Genomic DNA, 23147 nt, shown 5'->3' with positions numbered 1-23147 from the left:
AGGGAAGGGTGAGGGAAAGGGAGAGACAGAAACAGAGACAGTTTAATATAGGGATGCATGCCTATCTATGTATTGAGGTTGTCCAGATCTTGATTTTTAAATAACAGTCTTGAAAAAGTGGGTCAGGAATCCTTGATAAATGGTTGATTTAAGGATCAAACTAGGGACAATACAAAGGTTCCTGAAGCATCTTAAAATTTTAGAAAGTAAAAACTTCAAAAAGGTTTGGGTGTGGCTGGGCTTGGTGGGAAAAACCTTTAATCCCAGCATCTGAGAAGCAGAGGCAGGCAGATCTCTGTTAATTCAACAGCAGCCTGCAGAATGACTTCCTGGACAGCCAGGGCTACATAGAGAGTCAGACCACCTGAAAAGAAGATGCTTAATGTCAAGTTTCTTCTTGCTGTAGATGTCAATTAACACAGAGACCCATAACAACTCTGGACAATGTGCAGAGTGAGAGCCTTTGTAGTACTCAGTCCTAAATGGAGCCTTTGTCAAAGCCCTCACCTCATGGCCCAGGAATCTATGTGGAAGAAGACACAGAAAGAGTTTAGGAGGGCTGGGGAGATGGCTAAGTGGTTAAGAGCACTGTCTGCTCTTCCGAAGGTCCTGAGTTCAAATCCCAGCAACCACATCCATCCGTAATGAGATCTGATGCCTGATGCCCTCTTCTGGGGTGTCTGAAGACAGCAACAGTGAAGTTACATATAACAATGAATAAATCTTTAAAAAAAAGTTTAGGAGCCAAAGATGATGAATGACTCAAAGGAAACTTCTAGATGTGATAGGAGTGATACACACATGAACTCACAGAAACTGTGACAGCACATACAAGACCTGCACAGCTTTCAACCAGACAAAGTCCTTGCATGAAGAAGGGAAAGTAGACACAAAATTCCATCCTTCATAGGTACGGTTTCTACTGCTGTGACAGATACCATGCCCAAAAAGCAAGTTGGGGAGAAAAGGATTTATTTGGCTTACATTTCCAAAGCTGTGTTTTTCACTGACGGAAGCCAAGATAGGAACTCAAGCAGGGCAGGAACCTGAAGTTAGGAGCTGATGTAGATGCCATAGAGGAGTACTGCTTACTGGATTGTTCTTTGTGGCTTGCTCAGTTTGCTTTCTTATAGAATCAAAGACCACCAGCTCAGTGATGGCATCACCCACATTGGCTGGTCCCTCTCTTATTGATCACTAATTGAGAAAATGCCTTACAGCTGGATCTCATAGAGGCATTTCAACTGAGGCTCCTTCCTCTGTTATGACTCTAGCTTGTGTCAAGTTGACACACAAAACCAGCCAGTACACTGTCCTTAAACAAGAAGCTATTTGCAGTTGATATCTGCTAGGAAAGGAACAAGCAGTTTTCTCTGATGGGTGACAGTGGGTATCTTAGTCACACTCCAAGGCAGGTCCCATACCCAGTGTTGGAGTTTAGGAGTTGCCACTTAAACTAAATAAACATGGATCTCAGTTAAGTCAGAATAGTTTATTGAACACACACCATAAAACTGGACTTCCAGGACCACAAGAAGGACTTGGGAGCCTAATTGTGGTATTAGTCTGCTCTCAGGGTAGACTTTTTATAGGAAAAACCAGGTTCAAAAGTTTAAAGGGCAAGGAGGGGAGCAGTTGGCTTCCTAGGCAAAGTATCATCAGCTAACATTTAAATTGATTGGTCTTGAATAAGGTAAGGATGGTGGTAGATGGGTGGTAAATAGGGGAATCAGAATATTGAGATATCAGAGCATGAATATTATAATCATAACTTTTTGGCTTATTAGTAGCATTCTTCAGTATCAGCCACAAAAAAACCACAGTAAGCTCATACTTAGGTGTAACAAGTGCTGCTGGGTGGCCAGCTCTCATTCAAGAAATTTTAGACATAACAGTTCATATTGACCTTTGATTTATTGGGTCCTATGTAAAGCTTTGTGGAATTTCTTAAGATTAGCAAACCTCATATAAAACATTCAGAACATACAAAACAGACAGAACAAAACAGGGTATGTGGTCGGCATGTCCTTGAGCCAAGTCACTTCTGTGTTAATGACCTGCAGGCATGTTACAACAATAATATGAAATAGCTGGCAGGCATGGAGCAAAATGAGTACAGCTATTCTAGGGGTAGGGAGGTCAGACCATAACACCAGGACAACACAAAATGGAGTTTTGTTTTTCTGTTTTGGTACTTCTTATTTTATTGCTTTTTTAAAGTTTATTTTGATTTTCTTTTCTTTTCATTTTTTTTTCAGTTTTTTCGAGATAGGGCTTCTCTGTATAGCCCTGGCTGTCCTGGAACTCACTCTGTAGACCAGGCTGGCCTCAAACTCAGAAATCCACCTGCCTCTGTCTCCCAAGTGCTGGGATTAAAGGCGTGCACCACCACTGCCCGGCTCTTTTGATTTTCCTTTTTTTGTTTATTTTTCTTTTTTAGAGAGAGAACAGGAAGTTGGGCAGGTAGTGAGGAGGTAGGGAGGATCTGGGAGAAGTTGGTGGACAGCAAAGAAAATGATCAAAATATACTGTATGAAAAAAAGTGCACCTGAAAAACTGCAAGAGCCAGAGGAACAGGGAGTTTGCTCTAAGATTGTGTTTTCTAGGAATATCAGAAGCTACACTTATAAGTTCTTACCAACATGTCTGCCTAAATATGAGCTAAACATGGGGAAAGCCTACAAGGCCTCTACCTCATACAAAGAACTACAGGAAACTAAGGAATGTGGAAAACAGAAGCTGTCTTTCCTAAGGCCAAGCTTGCCAGTACCATGCGCTCAGCCCTGAGAACACATACACACTGTAGAGACTGAGCAGGTCGAACTGGTATATTAAGAATATATATCTGTGCGTGTTTGTGTGTATGTATGTAACAATGATTAATGAAAAAAGAGACCATGAATTTGAAAGAGATCAAGGTGGAGTATATGGAATAGTTTGGAGCAGGAAGGGGTATATTTATTTATATCACTTTCTCAAAAAAAGAAATTATTTTAAAAATAAATTACTAAAAGATAATTGTAAAACATATTAATTATCACAGTATTAAAACACATTATTAAATCAAACAATGAGAAGTCTTTACCCTTCTGGAATAATATTTGGGGGAAAGATGAAATGAAAAGTAGAATATATAATAGATTTGTAATTTAATTTTTTCAAACCTTATTTTTAATGATGATTCTTAAATGTTTTAACCTCCCTTGTAGCCCACTACCCACAAGAGGTAATGGGAAAGAAAGGATACAGGGGAAGTGGACCTCTTTAGAAAGAGTTGTGGACCTCTTTAGTTGTTCTTTGGAGCAACTCCCGTCTGTGTTGTCTGGGAATCAGCAGTTCAGTTCACAGGTCAGCAGGCAGCTTGATCCACTTGTAAACACTTCATGGATACACCAGCAGTCCAGTTCAGTAGAGTCAGGATTGCAAACAGGAATCAGCAGTGGTGGTGAGACCTAGCAGAAATAGCCAGGCTTCAGCCTCTGCTGGAGACAGCAGGAGGGACCAGGAGGGACAGCAGGAGAAGTTCTTGGCTGTGTCTCTCTTAGGAAAGAGAAGGTCACTGAAGACTCGAGACCCATAAGCATTGTACAGCTAGCTCTCTAAGCAAGCCAAACTCAGCCTCCATCACTCTGTGGAGACCTATTTATACCCTCCAAATATCACATGTCCTCCATGTGCCTTGAGTCAGCCCAGCTCTTGTCTCAGCACTTGTCTTGCCTCAGCTTGTGCCTTCAATCATCGAGTCCACAGAAGTGGCAAGAAACTGCCCCACACCACCAGAAGTTTTTTTGGTGCATTTCTCTCTATGGAGTCCCAACAAATACATCTCAACTATGCAATGTAAGGTGGACCAGTACATGCATGTCTTTAGCAAAGAATCTTTCATCACCTGTCCTTTCATGTGCTTGCTTTAGCAGAACATCCTCTCTCCTGTTTCTGTTTCAGTGAAATGTTCCTTCAGGAGTCCCCGTTAGCCTTTCACACCCGTATCCTCTTTAACAAAACACACATGGTATGCACTCTCTGATAAGTGGATATTAGCCCAGAAGGTCAGAATATACAAAGTACAATCCACAAACCACAAGAAACTCAAGAAGAAGGAAGACCAAAGTGTGGATACTTCATTCCTTCTTAAAAGGGGGAACAAAATACCCATGGAAGGTGTTCTAGAGACTAACTATGGAGCAGAGACTAAATAAAGGACAATCCAGAGACTGTTCCACCTGGGAATCCTTCCCATATTCAGTCATCAAACCAAGATACTATTGTAGATGCCAGCAAGTGCTGGCTGACAGGAACTTGATATAGTTGTCTCCTGAGAGGCTCTGCCACTGCTTAACAAATACAGAAGTGGATGCTCATATAGCCATCCATTGGACTGAGTACAGGGTTCCCAATGAAGGAGCTAGAGAAAGGACCCAAGGAGCTGAAGGGTTTGTAGCCCCTTAGGACAAACAACAATATGAACTAACTAGTACCCTCAGAGTTCCCAGGGACTAAACCACCAACCAAAGAGTACACATGGGGGGACTCATGGCTCCAGCAGCATATGTATAGCAGAGGATCGCCTAGTCGGTCATCAGTGGGAGGGGAGGCCCTTGGCCCTGTGAAGGTTTTATGCCCCAGTGTAGGGGAATGCCAGGGCGAGTAAGCAGGTTGGTGAGGAGGAGGAGGAGAGAGGGAACAGGGTTTTTTTTCTTTTTTTTCTTTTTTTCAGAGGGAAAACTGGGAAAAGAGCTATCATATGACATGATATGACATGTAAATAAAGAAAATATCTAATAAAAAATGTTCCTTCACGTGTTTACCCCAGCAAAACACCATCTAACCATCTTTCTAAAGAACCCTTAAGTGTCCACTTTATAGATTAGTTACTGATGAGTATGAGAAGAAAAGAAAGTGAGTAGAAGACAGAAAGAAGTTGTTCTGGAATAGAGTGGCCCTTCTGACTCACACTGTGACTTATACATAACTTAGAATTGCTGCAAAAATGAGAAAATCTTCTGGTAAAGAGAAAGTAATTGCCAAACAGCTTTAGTGTCTTTGCCACAACAATCTTATGGCAAACCATAGCCCAGACAAGAAATTCCATTTCCTTCTTGGCTCTCTCTCTCCTTTCCCAGCAAATATCGCACTGATGGCAAATAGAGTGTAGCTTTTGGTCCTGGGAACTGTTGAGGTCATAAGTCATATCTCATACCACTTCTTGGAGCAGAGGAAGTTAGTAACATCCATCCAACAGTAAACAAGACAATATTTTCATAGTTTCATTTGTCAGCATGTGCTAAATGAGTATGCCTTTGGATCGTATTGTGTTAAAACATTTGGTTTTTTAAATTTCTGTTTGAGATACTCAGATTTCAAAAACTGCTAAATGTGTTTGGTTTTAGATTAGGAAAGAATTTACAACAATTTCTGAAATGTCCTTAAATATAATTCTGCTATTTTGTACTATGTATTTACGCAAAGTCACTTTCTTAGTATTGATGATAAAAATCAAAATATCAATCAACTTTGAAAACATCATTGATGCTCTACATCCTGCAGCATCAAATATTCAGGTAAGAGTTCATTGTTTATGTAAAAACAAAAAAGTAGGCACATCCATTCGGTCAGTAATAAACAGTCAAATGTAAAATAAAATTCTTTGTTTTTATCATTAAATACTAAACAAAAAAAGGATAGTTAATGTCAAGGAGCCACAGAAACCAACTGGGAAGGATTCCTAATGCACAGAGTAAAAACTATTTGAACAAAAATACTTATAACTTAAAGTCTTATAACTCAAAGAAGAAATGAAGTTACCTAAGTCTATATGGAGAACAATAAACATAGTTACAAGAGGGAAAGTTATAGTGAAGAAATCCAGGATCTACCACATTAAGCAAATGATTAGCTTTAATATCACCAGTAGTAGGATAAGTAGTCCCTCAAAGAGTGCACTGAGAAGGACACATCATCATTGCAATGTTCCTCTCAATACATACACCTTCAGTTTCATTATGTAAAAGCCAGACGAAACGAAATTGATGGACAATTTAATAACTAATTAACACCACCAAAAGTGTGAAGTTATATAAAGCAAGGAAAGAATGTGAAACTGTCATAGATTAGAGAAGATGAGGGAGATATGACAACTAAATATAATGTGGAATTCTCTTTATTTAAATGCATGTATGTGTCAGTGTTCATGTGTATGTGCACATGTGTGTGCTGTAAAGGCCAGAAGTTGATGTCTTCCTCAATAGCTAAATGTTTGAGATAGTTTCTCACTGAACCTGGAGTTCACTGATTCACCTAGACTTGCCACAGTAACCCCCAGGAATCCTCCCATTCCTGTCTCCAGCATTGGGATTATAAGAACTGCCACCACACCTGGCTTTTCACCTGGGTGCTGGAGATCTGAACTTAGGTTGTTATGCTTGAACAGCAAACACATTACCCACTGCAACATCACCTGAGTCCTGTAGTGTGAGATTTTTAAATTGGATCCTAGAAGAGAGTAATAAAGGACAGTGGTGGAAAACCCAGCTAAATAGGCTTTATAATTTAATTAATATTAGTATATTGTAACTGTACTTTTGGCTACTTTATTGGGTTCTTATTTCCATCCTTCTTTCCACCCCAATCCCTTCCAACCCCCAACACTAGGTAGGTAATAAAGAGGGTTAGAAGGGAAAGGGAGCGTAGATCTCTTTAAACTACTTCGTGCTGATTAGGAGTTCCTAGGGGCAAAACCAATCTCCTTTGTCAGGATATTGCCAACCAGCAACCCGGCAAAGCAGCAAAAGAGGCAGAGGCAGCAGCGGCCACAGGAGCAGCAGCCTCTGAGGGCTCTGGCATTTTTATACTCTCACAAAAATCCGCAGAATTCCAATATAAACTATCTTTAGCTGGCCTAATCATGCCCCTGCCAGAGCATGAGACAGATCATAGTCAGCTATTGTAGACAATCTGAAGCAGTTCCCTATCCCACACCTGGAATTAAAACAAAAACTTATTCATGTGACATAACTGGTTGTTTTTTCAGAATCCAAAATTCTCACTACAGTCTATCAAGGGTCTTTTTTAGTTCCATTGTATGTTCTGTAGTTATATAAATTAATATAAGGAGATGAGATTTAATAGGTATAGTGGGCCTAGTGTTTATAACTTTTATAAATTAAAATAATCTCAAAAATTTTTAAATATATTTTTAAAAAATAAAATATAGTCTCATAGGAGCTGCATGAACTGGTGGACTGTGCAGTAATTAGCTTGTTGCAGGTTTGGCCTACGGTGGACAGCCTTGGAAAAGTTCTGCTGGGAATGCTGCCGTGGGGAAGAATCTGTGACACACTTCTTGCTAGAAAGGACATTGCTGGTGCTGCTGAGCTGGCTTTGAATACTATGTCTGTATTCGTGAGAGGTTGATCCATAGAGATGATCAGGGATGTTTCTTCTTAATTATAGAGTCATACAGATGTACAAGCTTCAGGGCCTTTTTCTCTATGTCCCCAGGGTCGTTATGGTTGCTGTCGTTTTCTGCGAGATGGATATAAAACGCCTAAAGAGGTATGTTTCTTTTCCCCACAGAGAAATAGGACAGAATTGTTCTTACTCTTTGTAGCCTTATTCAGAGACAACAGTTACCTCACTGACGGAATTTTTGCAGATCATTAAAAGAAATAATAAGTGATGTTTGCTGTATTTATTGGGCATTACTGCCAAGCTCTGACATTGATGGTAAATAAATTAACAGTAAAATGTCAAAAAATAAATATAAAAAGGAAAGGCAGTCTTTTCTGTCAGTTGGTTAGTGTGGACACAAGTTTTAAACACAAACAGTATTTGCATAGTCTCCAACCCCCACTCCAATATTTAATCAATACAAAGAGAAAGGCATCTTTTCATCAGTACATCCTTTTGACTACCTGTCATGGTCCATTTTCTGTTGTCAATGACAAAGTACCACAGACTGAGTACAGCTCAGTACCTGGGTGGGGGTCACAATTCTGTAGGTACAAAATGAAGAGGTCCACATCTGATGATTACCTTCTTACTGACAGAGTCCCAGTGTGATTCAAGTACCTCCTGGCAAGAGATAGGAAGAGTGTGCCTCTTCTGGTCTCTCTCCTTCTGACAAAACAAGGGATTCACTCTCTACTCTAATGGCCTCATTGAATCCCGAATGCTGCACTTATTGCTCGAAAAGATATTGCTGCTGCTGAGCTGGTTTTGAGTACTATGTCTGTGTTGGTGAGAGATCGATAGATGTAGATGTTTGAGGATGTGGTTCTGCTTAATTATAGATTAGTGTATCAGGACAATGATCTTTATTATCCCCAAACCAGTAGTTGGAAGTCTCTTTCTAGAGCACTTGCCAGGGGAGTATGAGTATGTGCTTACTACTTTTCCTGATGTTGTCTTTGAAACAAATGGTCTGCAGTAAAACTCCTATTATAATACCTCTAAACTAAGGATGTACATCTAATCTCCGAGTGACAGGATAGACTTTGTCTATTATATTTTTGTTCAGGATCCCAGTCGCCTATACTATGAACCAGCTGAGCTGAAGCTCTTTGAAAACATTGAGTGCGAATGGCCATTGTTCTGGACATACTTTATCCTTGATGGGATCTTCAGTGGCAACATAGAACAGGTAATGAGCTGGGAGAAGAGCTCTTAGCAAGCTGCTCTCGTATTTTCTTTTGATTAATGGCTGTACCTGGTTTTACTTGCTAAGTGGGAGTCTTCCTACTAGGGAAGAGATGGAGTTGTCTCTAAGATGCTTAAAGCTAATAGTAGTGAATTAAGGGTTGGGAGACTCAGATTGCTTTCTTCAATCCTGACCATTGAGTAATCCAAGTATTGTCTTTAAGTTCTTCAGTTTCAGTGTCTCTGTAGGTGAGGAAACATTTTTTTTCATTAAAGATTATCAAGTAAGGATGTTAAAATAGTTATACCAACTCATTATATGGTATATATGTATACATATATATATATATATATACATACATACACACATATACGTACACACATGTATACATATACATATTACATCATACCACACAAATTTATATACTAAAAAGGTTTTTTAGTGTAGTGGTACATGTTTATAATCCTACAACTCAGAGGCTAGGGCAGGCAGTTCATAAGTTTGAGGCCAGTGTAGGTTAAATAGCAAGACCTTCTCAATATTCCTAAAAAAAGATATCCCTGGATGATACAGAGATGATTAACAAGACTTGTTGCTTGCCCAGAGGACCTGGACTAGCACCTTGTAGCTCACAAACTGTTAACTCCAGTTCCAGGGAATGAATCCAAAGCCTTCTTCTAACCTCTGTGGGTAGCAGGCACCCATGTTGTTCATGTGCATATATTCAGGCAAAATACTCATACATATAAAATAAAAATAAATAAATCTTTTAAAAAGATATTTCCAATTTTTGTGTATTCACAAATAAAGATATGTTGTAAGTTCAAAATACAGTCAGTTCTACTATAATGAGATATCATCCCTTTTAAAAAAATCACCATGCAATGCCTATTCAAGAAATTAAAAAACAAACTATAAAACGGGAAAATGGGATAAGGAGCACATTGCTAAAATGTTTGCATGGCTGAATGTAGTGGTACACACCTTTAATCCCAGAACTAGAAAGAGGTGTATGGGTTTTTTGAGTTTGAGGGCAGTCTGCTATAGCCAGTTTTAGGTTAACTGAGACTATATAGTAAGATCTTGTCTCAATAAATAGTTTGTTCAAATACTTAAGTGTAACCATAGGACTGATAGATTTACTTTGAAGAAGACTTAAATTTTACTTGTAGAAATGTTTGACCTTCTTCCTACTAGTTTACCTGGCTGGCATCTCTGCCTGTATGTAAGAGAAAGAAAACAAAAGAGAAATAAAATAAAATAAAATATAAAAATTAGAGGGGAAAAACACAAAGTAGAGAGAAAAACATTAGAATAGGTGGAGAGGAAAGGGGTCAGTTAGAGAGGAAGGTACACAGCTTGCAACCAGGGCAGCTGTCAGAGGCTTGCAAGTTAGGATGTATTTAAAGAAAGGTCTTAGACAGTTGGATGGAACAGTGCATCAACAGATGTGGACTCCCATAGTTCATTGGCCTTCTTATGTGTGTGCATGTCTGTGTAATTTTAGACAGTTTAGTTCACCAGAATATGTTGTCAGAAAAAAATTGCATGTAAGCACCCTTCTAAACCCCCAACACTAGGTAGGAGAGTGTCAGAGGCCTGCTCTGGCTGAGGAACAAGCTGAGATGAACAAAGTTGGGAAAAGGCCACAACTCATGATCTATATGGCCTTGTAACTCTCTTACTGTTCTGGAGGGCCAGAAGCTGATGGCCTCTGGGAACTTAACTCTTTCTTACCATTTGTGCTTTTGTAAGTGCTAGTTTCTTATTCTGTAACTCTTACTATTTCTACTTTAATATCACTGATTTCTTACTATTTGTGCTTTCATAAATGCTGGTTTCTTACTCTATCTCTGTTGCTTAAAGACCTCTCTCTGGCCAGGCAAGAGGCTTGGACTCATTTAACGCTTCATGAACCAGGAAGGAAAGAGAAGAAAAGAAATAAAATCTTTTACATAGGCAATAAGCACAGATACACATGCACTCATACACACACACATTCTGGTCAGACCCAACCACATGTCTCATCAGCTTCACAAGTATTCATGCATACATACATACATAAACATATACCTATACATATATGTAAATACATATAGGCAAACAGACATATACATATATACATTTGAATGGATGGGGCAGAGCCCAGCAAACTACCACCTTATTTCTTCTCTCTGGCCCTTTTATACCTTTTTTAGACAAAAGTTCTTTAGAAAATTACCACATAGATAAAAATGTTACACAAAGGGGGAGTTATAGAAGGATGTTGATAGTCAGTACAAAGCACTGTTTCAGTCTATATCATTATAAGTTCCAAGCAACAGTTTCACTTGGTCTCACTTTATCATAGTACACATCTGTAGCTTCATCCTTCAGTCTGACCTAGAGTGAATGTTTTTTCTTGATTACAAATTTGTCCCAAGCCCATTTCTCTTTGTAGTGTAGTTGTGAAAGCTCATTGTATGTTTTATTATGTAGCCTTTACTTACTATTTTATGAGGAGTGGGCATATTCTAGTCTTGATTCTAATTTTATTATATCTTTTTGGCAAAGCAATTAAAATCATCTCAAATCTTTCTTCCTAAAATTATTTGAATCAAATCAGGAATTCTATAAAAGCATTAGTTCATTTAAACAACATTAATTCATCAAAGTTCATCTTTACATTGGTCTGCAGGAAATCTGCTCAGTCGGGTGAGCTAATAACCAGGAATCCTTAGCTATGTAATAATGACAGGAAAGGCATATCAGTAATAAGAAGCAATCCTGGAATGAAGTCTCCAAAGACCCTGCTCACCCATTCTTAGAGCTCACCCATCACAAGCCATACAAAAATGTGTGCCACCTTCAGGAAATTCACCTGGTACCTTAGCCTATCCTAGATGGCTCCTGACAGGAGAAAAGGAAGGTTAGAGGGGGAAGGAGACAAATATCTCTTTAGACTACTTCCTGCTGATTAGGGATATTAAGTTATTTAGGGCAAATTCAATCTTTGTAGTCAGGATATCTCCAACTTGTTCTAGTCTCTCTGTTTACAAACATTTGACAAACTGTAACAACAGCATCAGGAGCAGCCGCTGCCTCACCGTGTCCCAGTCCATCTCAGAGCTCTGGCATTTATACCCTCTGAAGAGTCCCCAGAATGCCAAACGTAAACTATTTGCAGTTGGCAAAACCATGCCGCTGCTAGTGTATGAGACAGATCCTAATCACCTGTGAAGCAGCTGCTTCTCCCACACCTGGAATTAAAGCAAAAACATATTCATGGAACATAACCAAGGTTTTAAAGAAACCAAAGCTTCCACTGCATTTCTCCTTTTAGTCCAAAAATGCCTTTTTTTTCTAACATCAATAAACTATATGCAATAAGAACAATTATGAGAACTATCAAGTAAGAATTGTATTTACAATGTCCAGTCCATATGTATTTGGCAATCTTGGAGAAAGTACTCCACTATCTATCCTATCCTGTTGAGTCCAAAGTTTTGAATCTAAATCACTTTCATAAATTTATTTTATCAGACTATAAATATCTTTTTAAATCCTAAAGCATTTCCTTAGATTTTAAACAACCTAGGCTTTTATGTGTCCGTGAGATTATTAACTATATAGTATTCAACCCCATCAGAGACCTGAGAAAGATAAAATTTTACTTGAGTAAACAGGAAGTTCAGAGCAAGCAGCTTCCAAAACTGTAGAGGTTCTTCGGTGCCCAACATTTTCTTTGAAGTAGATTGAGGGTACTTCCAGGAGTGAATGTGTCTTTCTGTGAGAAAAGCCTTTCATTATTAAACCAACTTAAATGCCATAGTCTCTAGATCTCTGAAATGTTTGAAGACCACCTATCTATCCCAGTATATCTTAATAGCCAAACATCATTTGTTTCTAGCTATTTACTATCTGTTTAACTTTTAAAATATATACAAGACTAAATAAAGCTTATTTTTGTAATTAACTGAACTAGTACCTAACAAGACAACAACATAAGATTATTGATAGGTGACTAATTACTTACTAACTTACATTTCTAATTATCCAAAACAGTTTGCAATAGTAGCTTTCGTAAGACTAGAACTTTACATTAATTTTTTAAATGAGTTGCATATGTACAATACATTAAGCAAGATTTGAACAAAATAACTTTAAATTTCTATCAATAATACAGTAATCCATGGCAGTGTAAAATACTTGAGAGTAGTAAATTCAGTAATGTACCTTTTATCCTAGCATACTGTACATCTTGCTGCTGAGCCTTGAGCTAGGGCCCCAAAGCAAAAGATTGATAGCAAAAGATAATATAATATATCCCTCCTGTCCCTGCACTCACTTGTTCAGTGGCACCCCTTACCTGCACTCACTTGTTCAGTGGCACCCCTTACCACAGCATCTACAAACTCTGGGAAGCCTCAGCTTTCTTACTGAGGACACATTGCTCCCAGAAAGGGCTCATTAGTGTCTCCGGGCAAAGGACTCTATTTCTCAGAGTTATTTAATGCACAGGCCATTTTGATCTCTGAGACTTTTAGCCGCTTGGTTACAATTTCCTTTCAAATGACCAAATTTACTGAAATTGAAGCACTGGGAAAGGTAATGGTAGTAATCTCATAACCCCAGGCTGCCCCTCTGGTACACTTGGTTAGAAAGATAAACACTGGAGAAGCCAAGAAAAGTTAAACCCGCAGCTGGAGTCTTCCAGGGGACAAGATATTTGGCTGTTCTCCCTAAGTGCTGGGGAAAAATGTAGTTTACAGCCTGATAATCCCCTGCTACCTGCTGAGCCAGGCTCCTCCCATATCACCCAGAATATTATGTTTGTCTATTCCAGACCCTTAAAACCTTAAGCATTACTTCTAGGCCATAAAACTCACCATTGTGAGAGATGTCATTTGTAATTTATAACAGTCTCAGTGACTTCTGTGTTGTATTATGTTCATGTCCATTAATCTCCTTAGACCCTTATCCTAAGCAGTTTCTAAGTCAAGAAAAAGCCATCTCACAGATAAATCCATGTGCCCTTTGTAAAGAACTTCAGTGTGAACGTGTCTTAAGCTTTATTGTAGTCATAGGACTGAGTTAATTGTTATTTGAGTTTTTTCCAAAATTGAGCTGTATTTAAATATGGCTAAAGTAAAATGATCTGGGTCAGACAGGAGAAGTCCAGACCGGTTACCAAATTAGGCTGATCCTAGTTTCATTCTTACCTCACCCTGAGCATTTTTTGCTGCCTGCCTTAAAGCCTCCAGGAACCGCTCCACAATATTTAAACTGTACCCCAATCTATGAAACACATTTGAACAAATTTGTAACTTTGTCAATATCCTATTTATACCATGAAGCAGCTGGGATGAAGCTATTGTCTTAAAGAACTGTGTAATTTGTTTTCTGCCATAAATTTTAGGGTTTTGTTTTTGTTTTTGCTTTTGTATGTGTGCTTGTTTTTGTTTTACTTCTTATGAGCCCAAGGCCTTGTATATGTATATACTAGGCCAACTGTGATGTATCCTGACCCTTCCCTTTTATATAGTTTAATGTATCATTATGTTTCAGTAAATGCTAAGTATATAGCATAAACCTAACATAATAAATAACATAACAGCAGCCAAATCTAGAGAGAAGAGATGACAAGGGTAATGAGAAGTCTAATAATATATACACATGAAATGTCATAATAAAATCCATTATTTTTATACTAATTAATAAAAGTAATTCATAAAAATGTAGTTTTAAAAATCTTAGTTGAGGAGCTGGTGAGATGGCTTAGCGGGTAAGAGCACTGACTGCTCTTCCGAAGGTCCTGAGTTCAGATCCCAGCAACCACATGGTGGCTCACAACCACCCGTAATGAGATCTGATGCCTTCTTCTGGTGTGCCTGAAGCCAGCTACAGTGTATTGCGCTGGAGCAAGCGGGGCCAGAGCGAGCTCACGGCCATCTGTACAGCTACAGTGTACCCATACACATAAAATAAATAAAATAAAAATCTTTTTAAAAAAATCTTAGTTGATGGTCTGGAGAGATTTCTCAGTGGTTATAAACATTTGCTGCTCTTGCCGAAGACCAAAGTTCAGGTCACAGCACCCACATCAGAACGCTCATAACCAGTGGCAACTCCAGTTCCAGGGGATGCTAAGCTGCCTTCTGACCTCAGCAGGTGTGTGCACGCGTGCATATACATGCAAACACAAACACACAGAGAGATGTATATATGTGCATAAATAAAAATAAAACTTAAAAAGAAACGAAATAAGAGCCAAGTTAAGGACTGGTGAGATAGCTCAATGATTAAGAGCTCATAATGCTTTTCCAGAAGACCAAGTTTAATTCTCAGCAATCTTTGTCATGTGGTTCACAACACTTTTAGGCATTACAATTCAAGCTTCAGGGATCTGACCCCTGGCCTCCAAGGGTACCATCATACACATTCATATACTCACACAAAACCACATATGTATACATATGATTTTTAAAAATTAATTTTTGCCATGCATAGTGGCACATGTCCTTAATCCTAGCTCATGGGAGGCAGAAGCAGATGGATCTCTGTGAGTCTGCAGCCAGCCTGGTCTACAGCATGAGTTCCAGGACAGTCAGAGCTACATAGTGTAACCCTGTATTGAAAACAAAACAAAAGCAAACAAACAAAAACCAAAAAGCAGCATTTAAAAATATTTTTACTTGAAATAGAATTGCACCCCTTTCCCCACATCCTTTCCTTCCTCAAACCCCTCCCAGCTCTGTCTCTCAAGCCTCATCCACCTACTCTCAAGTTGATAACTTCTTTAAAACAATACATATTTACAAATAAAAGTCAGGGGGGCTGGAGAGATGGCTGCTTTTCCAGAGGACCTGGGTTCAATTCCTAGCACCCACATGGCAGTTTACAACTGTCTGTAACTCCAGTTCCAGGAGATCTGACACCTCCTACAGAGATACACATGCAAGTAAAACACCAAATAAAAAATAAAATGTATCATTAAAATTTTTAATTCAAAAATTCTTAGTAAATTAAATGCTTATTAGTAAACTACAAGTTTGGGACCTCTTTAAACATAATTTATGTTCAAGGACTTCAATTACACATACTTACTATAACCTCAAATTGAATGCATTAAAATATACACAGTTTCCATGATACATTTAATGAGTACCTGCCCTAGTTAGGATGCTACTACTGTGACAAAACACCATGACTAATGCAACTTGGAGAATAAAGGGTTTATTTGTTTCCATGTCCTGAATTACAGTGCATCGAAAGAAGCCAAGGCAGGAACTCAAACCCATTAGGAACATGGAGGCAGGAGCAGATGCAGAGGCCATAGCAGAATACTGTTTACTGGCTTGTTCCTCATGGCTTGCTCAACCTGCTTTGTCCTAGAACCAGAGTAATGGGTCTTGGAGTCAGGACAAAACACAGCCCAACCCCAAATTTTTAGCACAAAGTAATAATGTTTCTGCAAGTGTGGTTTATAAAGAGAGAAAAGGGGAAGTCTGTGTTAGGATGAATTGATGTGCCCTGATTGGACATGTTAGCCAGTATAGCCAAATAATAGGATTTGATTGTTGGACCTTGTCATTTTGATTCTTGGACCTTGGCGATCAGTCTCAGGAATGAATCAGTGGCTAAATAAGGGAATGTACATTGGGAACTAGCTTTAGGAAAGTAATCTAACAGTTTAGCAAGAGAGAGGGAAAGGGAAAGGCAAGACCTGCCAGTGTCATGGTTGTAATGCTTGAGCCTGTTAAAAAGCCCTTTACCTAGGAGCACCAGCCTATGGATGGCACCACCTGCAATGGGCTAGGCTTTTCCCTGTCAATCACTGACTAAGAAAGTGCTTTACAGGCCTGCCTGTAGCCTAATCTTATGGAGGTATTTTTTTTTTCCCACTGAGGCTCTCTCTTCTCAGATGATTCTAGTGTGTGTCAGGTTGATACAATACTGTTTCCCCTTTCCTCTCCTTTTTAATTGGTTAAATAGGCTTTGTTGTAATAGCACTTTCTTTAGCTGTATCCTTCTGCTATGATTCCCATATAAAGTCTCTAAAAGTTCGGTTTTCTACTTTTCTTTTTTTTCTGCAGGTTCAAGAATATAGAGAGGCTCTTGATGCAGTCCTCATCAAGGGCAAAAATGGAGTCCCTCTTCTTCCAGAGCTGTACAGTGTTCCTCCTGACAGGGTGAGTTGGTTAGTGCTGGATCACTGACATGTTTGTATGATACTGACTTATCTGATTCACGTAGTGTTTGTGCCTTTGTCTTTGGGACTTTAATATTCTGAAGTTTTGGTTTTCAGAGTAGGACAAAAAATACGATTTTATTCCTTCTGAAATAAATTGTTAAAGCAGTCTCAATTACAGTGCTGTTATACAATGAGATGTAAATGAGAGCAGATATCAATTCTGAGAATGATGTAGGGATCAGTAGGTGGAACCAGAGTGATGTCCTGTGTCAGCCTGTTATCCTCTGAAGCCAGTAATCTTGAGATGGCTGGTGTAAATCAGACTTAGAAAAATGAAGCAGGTGCTGTCTTTGTTTGCCGTTGGGAAGGAGAATTAGACATGGTAGGGATACAGTTTTACATTCCGGTGAGGATTTGAAGAATAGTTGCTAACAGCATCCAGTGTCACCTGAGGGTTTCTTATGAATACGTTTCAGCCACCCCTACCACACCTATTCAGTCTGCATTTTCATAAGATTCTTGGATGATTTGTTCACAGATTACAGCTTGAACACTGTCCTACTTAGCTTTTCAATCCATTGCGTATAAACTAAAAATCACAATCTAGACACCAGTCTTTTATTGTCTAGTGTCTTAAGCTTTCCAGTATTGCCTCTCGTTTGACCTCTTTATCTCATCATTTAGGTTGATGAAGAGTATCAGAATCCTCACACTGTGGATCGAGTCCCTATGGGAAAATTGCCTCATATGTGGGGACAGTCTCTATACATTTTAGGAAGCTTGATGGCAGAGGTAAGGGAAGACTTCAAAGCCATCCCACCTTTTATTTGTTTGTTTACTATAGTCACCATAATAATCCCATTTGCAATGAACTCACTAAATTCAAAGAATTTCTTCATCCTTTTAAACTTTGACTTAATCACAGCTTTTCCTCTAGCTCATCAGCATGGGGGTGAGGCCATGCTTGACAAAAAAACCTCTTGTTCCCTGGCAACAGTCTATTCTGCCTCCCATAGCTCTCTACTTCGGCATTGTACTCGGTGCTATTCAGGAATCAAGTTGTACATCTTTCCCTTTCAAAACTCCCCTCAGTGACTTGCCTGGTGACTAAGCAGTGAGGTTAAGCTTAGTGATTACTGGTGATGGATTAAATGCCAACCTTCCTAAGCATCATAAGATTTCATTCCTTAATTGAATTAAGTGATCATTGGGGCACTTTGACTGGTGCTTTGGTAGTAACAATGTGCTCTTTCTGTTTCGTTAGTTAATGGGGTTTTGTTGTTCTTAATGTGTTTTCTTTTGTTTTTATTTATTTTTTTTTACTTTTTGGTAAGGAACTCCCTAAATGTTCTTTATATTAAACTGTTAAGACAGCTCTTAATGAGGCACAATTTTGTATCCAGTTTCTGGGGTTGGCATTTGGAGCCTACGTAGAAGGATATTTCTTCTAAAAAAGTTTTTTAGTCCTTTCTGAAAACCCTATTTTCATCACTGTAGGTTGTTTTTAAGAGACAAGGTCTTGCTATGTAGCGGTAGTAGCTGGTCTTGAACTTGCCACATATATCAGGTCTTGAGCTTGCAGTGATCCTTCTGTGTTTGTTTCCTGAGTTCTGGGATTACAAGTGTGTTCCATCACACCTAGCATGGTTGGTTTGATGCGAGAGACCCAAGTTCTTGGAGAATCTAATTAGGAACTTAGCTGGCATTTCTGAGTGAGATTCTTACCTGTTTATATGGCCATTTATTTTCTGCAGCTGTGTTTTTTGTTTTCTTTTCTGTGGCCATGGCTGTTTGATAATCTTGAATTGTCATGAGCTTGGATCTAGCAATAATAGGCATAATGCTTCAAAGTAATCTTGTCCAGTAACTTTCTTGTCTGACAATAAATGAAATAGGGCAAAAAGGAAGGATTCAGTATTATTAAAGAAAAAGATGGGTGAGTTCATTTTATTTCACAACGTGTGGGAAATAATTTAAAAAATTTCCGCTAGTCAAAAAGCACAGCAGGCACATGGACAAACAAGCAAACAATGCTTACTATCAATTTTTAAATTTAATATGTTTTGAGGATTCCATGCCTATGTGCTGCATTTACATTATTTTTGCCTCTTGCTCCCTTTTGCATACAGAGGCTGCCAAGTCTATTTACTGTTGCTTATATGTATATTTAGGATTGATCACTTGGGATTGGATAACCTGCCCGGGGGGGGGGGCGGTTCATTCACATTGCCATGTCTATTGGTGGTGTCATTGTGGAGGTCTTACTTAGGCGGCTGTGTTTTTTAAAATTTCACGTATGCAGCTTCCCTGTCATATATAGAAAGTGCAATATATTGCAGCAGATGTCCTGGTTCCCTAGCTCTATAAATCCTTCCACTTACTCTTCCATTATATTCCCTGAACCTTAAGTATAGGGGTATTGTACATGTGTCTATGGGGGTTGGGTACCCCCAAAGTTACTTGTTCTCTGCATTTTAACCACTTTTGGTTTTCTGTAATGGTCTCTGTCTGCTGCAAAAAGAAGCTTCTCTGATGAGGGCTGAGAGCCACATGTACCTGTGTGTATAAGGATGGGTACTTAGAATCCAGTTAGGAATTAATACTGGGTCGAGAAAGTGGCAGTAGTAGGTTTTCCTGTAAGTTTCATGACCCCAACAGCCAAGGGTAATTGGCTAGGTTTCCAGTATTGGGCATGAGTTCCCTCCTATTGAGTAGTCCAATTAGACAACCATTGGTTGCCTCTATGAGATAAATACAACTATTGGACTCTTGAGGATATCTTGCCATACTGGTCATAGTTGTGGTTCATAGGTTCCAAAACTGGCCATGACTATTGATTGTTTTTCTCCTTTGGTAGCTTGCTTAGCACTTTTGTTCATTAGAACTCTATTCATCAGGTAGGAAGCTTTCTGGTGAGTTCCAGCTTAATTCCTTCAAGTTCTGTATCTAAAGATATGGTGTCTTCAGCTATTAGATCTTACCTTCAAGTTCTGTGAGGCAATCAAGGAAGATAGCCTACATTTATACTGTGAGGATCTCTCTGTCTCTCTCTGTGTCTCTCTCTCTATCTCTCTGTCTCTTTCTGTCTCTCTTTCTCTGTCTCTCTCTCTCCCTCTCTCTCTCTCTCTCTCTCTCTCTCTCTCTCTCTCTCTCACACACACACACACACACACACACATACACTCACACACACTATATGCTTAAATAAACATAAAATGTTTTCCTGTGGCTTTTCCAATCATCCTTAGTATTATCCCTTTGCCATCTTTTTCCTTTTCCAGTTAAATCTTCCCATCCCATTTTCCCTATTTCCTTCTTTGTTTAAGACATTAGGTTTTTCCCTCATTTGTCTGTGTTATGCTATGTAAATATATCCAGAGAAGATAGATAGTGGAATAACCAGAAACTATAATTTATAACCCGCTTTTCTTCCAAAAAATAAGGATTTGTTGCACCCACTAAATATAAACTAGACAAAACTAATTTGGATTTGAATTCTGGGATTTCAAGCATTTTTATACAGAGCAAGTGTTTGTCTTCTTTCTGTCATTTCCACCTAAAATTCTAACTTTACTTATTTTTTACTGCTTTTAAATTTTATTTTATTATCATTTTTGTTTACTTATTTTATGTGTATGGATGCTTTGTATACTATATACCATTTGTGTACAGTGCCTGTGGACAGAGAAGAGGCATCAGCTCATCTAAAACTGGTATTAGACAGTTGTGAGCTTCCAGGTGGGTGTTGGGAATGGAACTCAGGTCTTCTGGAATGCCAGTCTACATACAGGGTGCTATCTGAGGGGATCCCGGGGGCTCTGGCCTGGCCACAGCAGCCAGAGGGTTACAGCTCTACAAGGGGAAGCCAGAGCATGATGGGCTGCTGGGCCTCTTCTGCAGCCACAGCTTCCCTGGTAGTCAGTGGCAGCTATGGGCCAAGGTGGGGGCCACTGAGCTTGTGGAAGTGGCTGTGATCAGGTTCACACACCCATCTGGTTAGTCTAGGTCGAGGTCTAGCTTTGGGAGAGAAAACTCTTCCCTAGAGTGTTACAGCTTGATAAGACAGGCACTCTCAGATGATCTTTGGTGAAATAACTTGTGGACTTTATTCCTTGTGGATAGGACCTTAGAAACCTTTGGGGATGGGGTGGGATCTAGAGGCAGAAGCTTTCTAATGGCTTGATCTGTGATGTTAGGGATGCTTCATCTGCATGTGGAAGGACTTCAGGTGTTGTCCCTATGTGACTGATTGTCACAGTCCTCCCTATGGGGTGTCGTGGTTATGTATGCCAGGACAGTAACCTGGTCAGGAGTAGATTTAAATACCTACTAAACATTTACTGTTTTCAATTATGAGAATTGCTGGGGTTTCTGAATCAATCTGCCCTATCTTACCAGGTTTTCTGTCTGATACCACAGTCCACTGCCCCACAGTGGAAGAGTGGCCAGAGCTCTTTCTTAACTGCAGAGCCATCTCTGTAGTACCCTAGCTTTATTTTTGAGGCTTATTAATTTTGTTTTTATGGGTTTTCTTCAGGGATTTTTAGCTCCTGGAGAAATTGATCCCCTGAATCGTAGGTTTTCTACTGTGCCAAAGCCAGATGTGGTGGTTCAAGGTATGTATTACTTTTAGCAACAGAAATGTTATATTAAAGGTCTGATTAGACAAAGAGATTTGGGGGGCTTTGTGTTAGGCTTCAAGTCTGTAACAAATTTGGTTTAGTTTGGCTTCAAAATTGCTATTAATAATAAATCAATGAAAGATTATCTCAGAGTACTATAAAATACTATTTGATATACCTCATTTCTGGGAATTCTTTTCTTTAAAATTCCATGACATTTTATTCCACTGGTTACTGTTATATTCTTTTAAATAATATTTTCTGTGCTTTTTCTGCTAGTATTCCTTTCTTTTCATAACCTCCTGTGCATTAACATCCCTCCTGCATTAGGCTGTTAGGCCTGCATCCCTCCTAGTACATTTGTTCCTAATCATTATCTTACTAGAGAGTATGTATAAACATTTTCCATTAAGAATCAACTTAAGGGGCTGATGAGATGGCTCAGTGGGTGAGAGCAGTGACTGCTTTACTGAAGGTCCTGAGTTTAAATCCCAGCAACCACATGGTGGCTCACAACCATCCATAAAGAGGTCTGACGCCCTCTCCTGGTACATCTGAAAACAGCTACAGTGTACTTACATATAATAAATAAATCTTAAAAAAAAAGAATCAACTTAAATGTAAGAGAATCTAATATGCAAACACTGAAGTGAGTTCTCTAAATATTAAGAGTCCAAGTCTTTGGTTGTATGTAGTAGTATATGTGTTTAATCCCAGCAGTGGGGACCCAGAGGCAGACAGATCACTGAATTCAATTCTAGCTTCTTCTATATCAGGAGTTCCAGGCTAGGGTTTCTATTGCTGTCAAGAGACACCATGGCCAAGGCAACTCTCATAAAGGAAAACATTTAATTAAGGCTGGCTTGTACTTCAGAGGTTTAGTCCATTCTTGTCATGATGGGAAGCATGGGAGTGTGCAGGCAGACAGGATGCTAGAGAGGAAGCTGAGAGTTCTACATCCAGATCAGCAGGCTACAGGGAGAGATAGAGACTGGATCTGGCTTAAGTTTCTGAAACCTCCAAGCCCACCTCCAGTGACACCGTTCTTCAACAAAGCCACACATACTCCAAAAAGGTCACACATCCGAATCCTACCAAATAATACCATGCCTTATGAGCCTATGGGAGCCATTTTCATTCAAACTATCACAGAGATCTTGTCTGATAAAAATCCTAGTTAGAATTTCAATGAATGAACTCTGTGTTAAACACAAAAACCACAAAGCTGGTCTCTTTCCTGTCCTTCTTACTCCTTGAAAAAGTGTTGATATTTTTACCTTCCTTGTTTCTTTCAATATTTTCATTATCCTTGTTTTTGAGAGTAGACATCTTGATGTGAATTTTCATTCAGCATCACTCTTCAATATAAAGCTTCTTTATGATATTCCCAGTCATTTGGATTTCAGGTTGATTCTTTATGGGAAATCAGTCTGTTCTCTAAAGCTTCTTCTACTTGATACTCTGCGTGATCATATAGGTAGTCTTTGCTTCTCATTGTCACTAGTAAATGTTTTATAGACATTATTATTCTTCATACTTCATAAAAGGGCATGTTTTCCTGTGAGGTTTAAAGCTTCCTGCTATGTTGATCTTCTATTTGCTCTAATTCATATATGACTTTGAAGCTCAACACACAGTCTTCTTCCTCCTCCCGAAATTCTGTCATAAAACTAGATTTCAGCATTGGTGTAGATGCTATCTACTTTTTTTTTTT

General features: G+C 39.0%; 1 protein-coding gene across 6 annotated transcripts in view; it reads left to right on the top strand.

The window, feature by feature from the left end:
- The window catches only part of Phka1 (phosphorylase kinase regulatory subunit alpha 1), a 127612-nt gene that overhangs the window by 24458 nt on the left and 80007 nt on the right, over positions 1-23147 (top strand). For all 6 annotated transcript variants that reach the window (XM_031365998.1, XM_031366010.1, XM_031366001.1 and 3 more), the window contains exons 9-13: positions 7501-7554; positions 8519-8641; positions 16714-16809; positions 17496-17603; positions 21349-21427. In XM_031365998.1, the coding sequence (XP_031221858.1) occupies positions 7501-7554; positions 8519-8641; positions 16714-16809; positions 17496-17603; positions 21349-21427 (460 nt within the window). The remainder of the gene's footprint in view (positions 1-7500; positions 7555-8518; positions 8642-16713; positions 16810-17495; positions 17604-21348; positions 21428-23147) is intronic.

This window comes from Mastomys coucha, chromosome X (assembly GCF_008632895.1).
Source record: "Mastomys coucha isolate ucsf_1 chromosome X, UCSF_Mcou_1, whole genome shotgun sequence".
Classification (NCBI taxonomy): domain Eukaryota; kingdom Metazoa; phylum Chordata; class Mammalia; order Rodentia; family Muridae; genus Mastomys; species Mastomys coucha.
The sequence above is the reverse complement of the archived record's forward strand: the minus strand, read 5'-3'. Positions and strand labels throughout refer to the sequence as shown.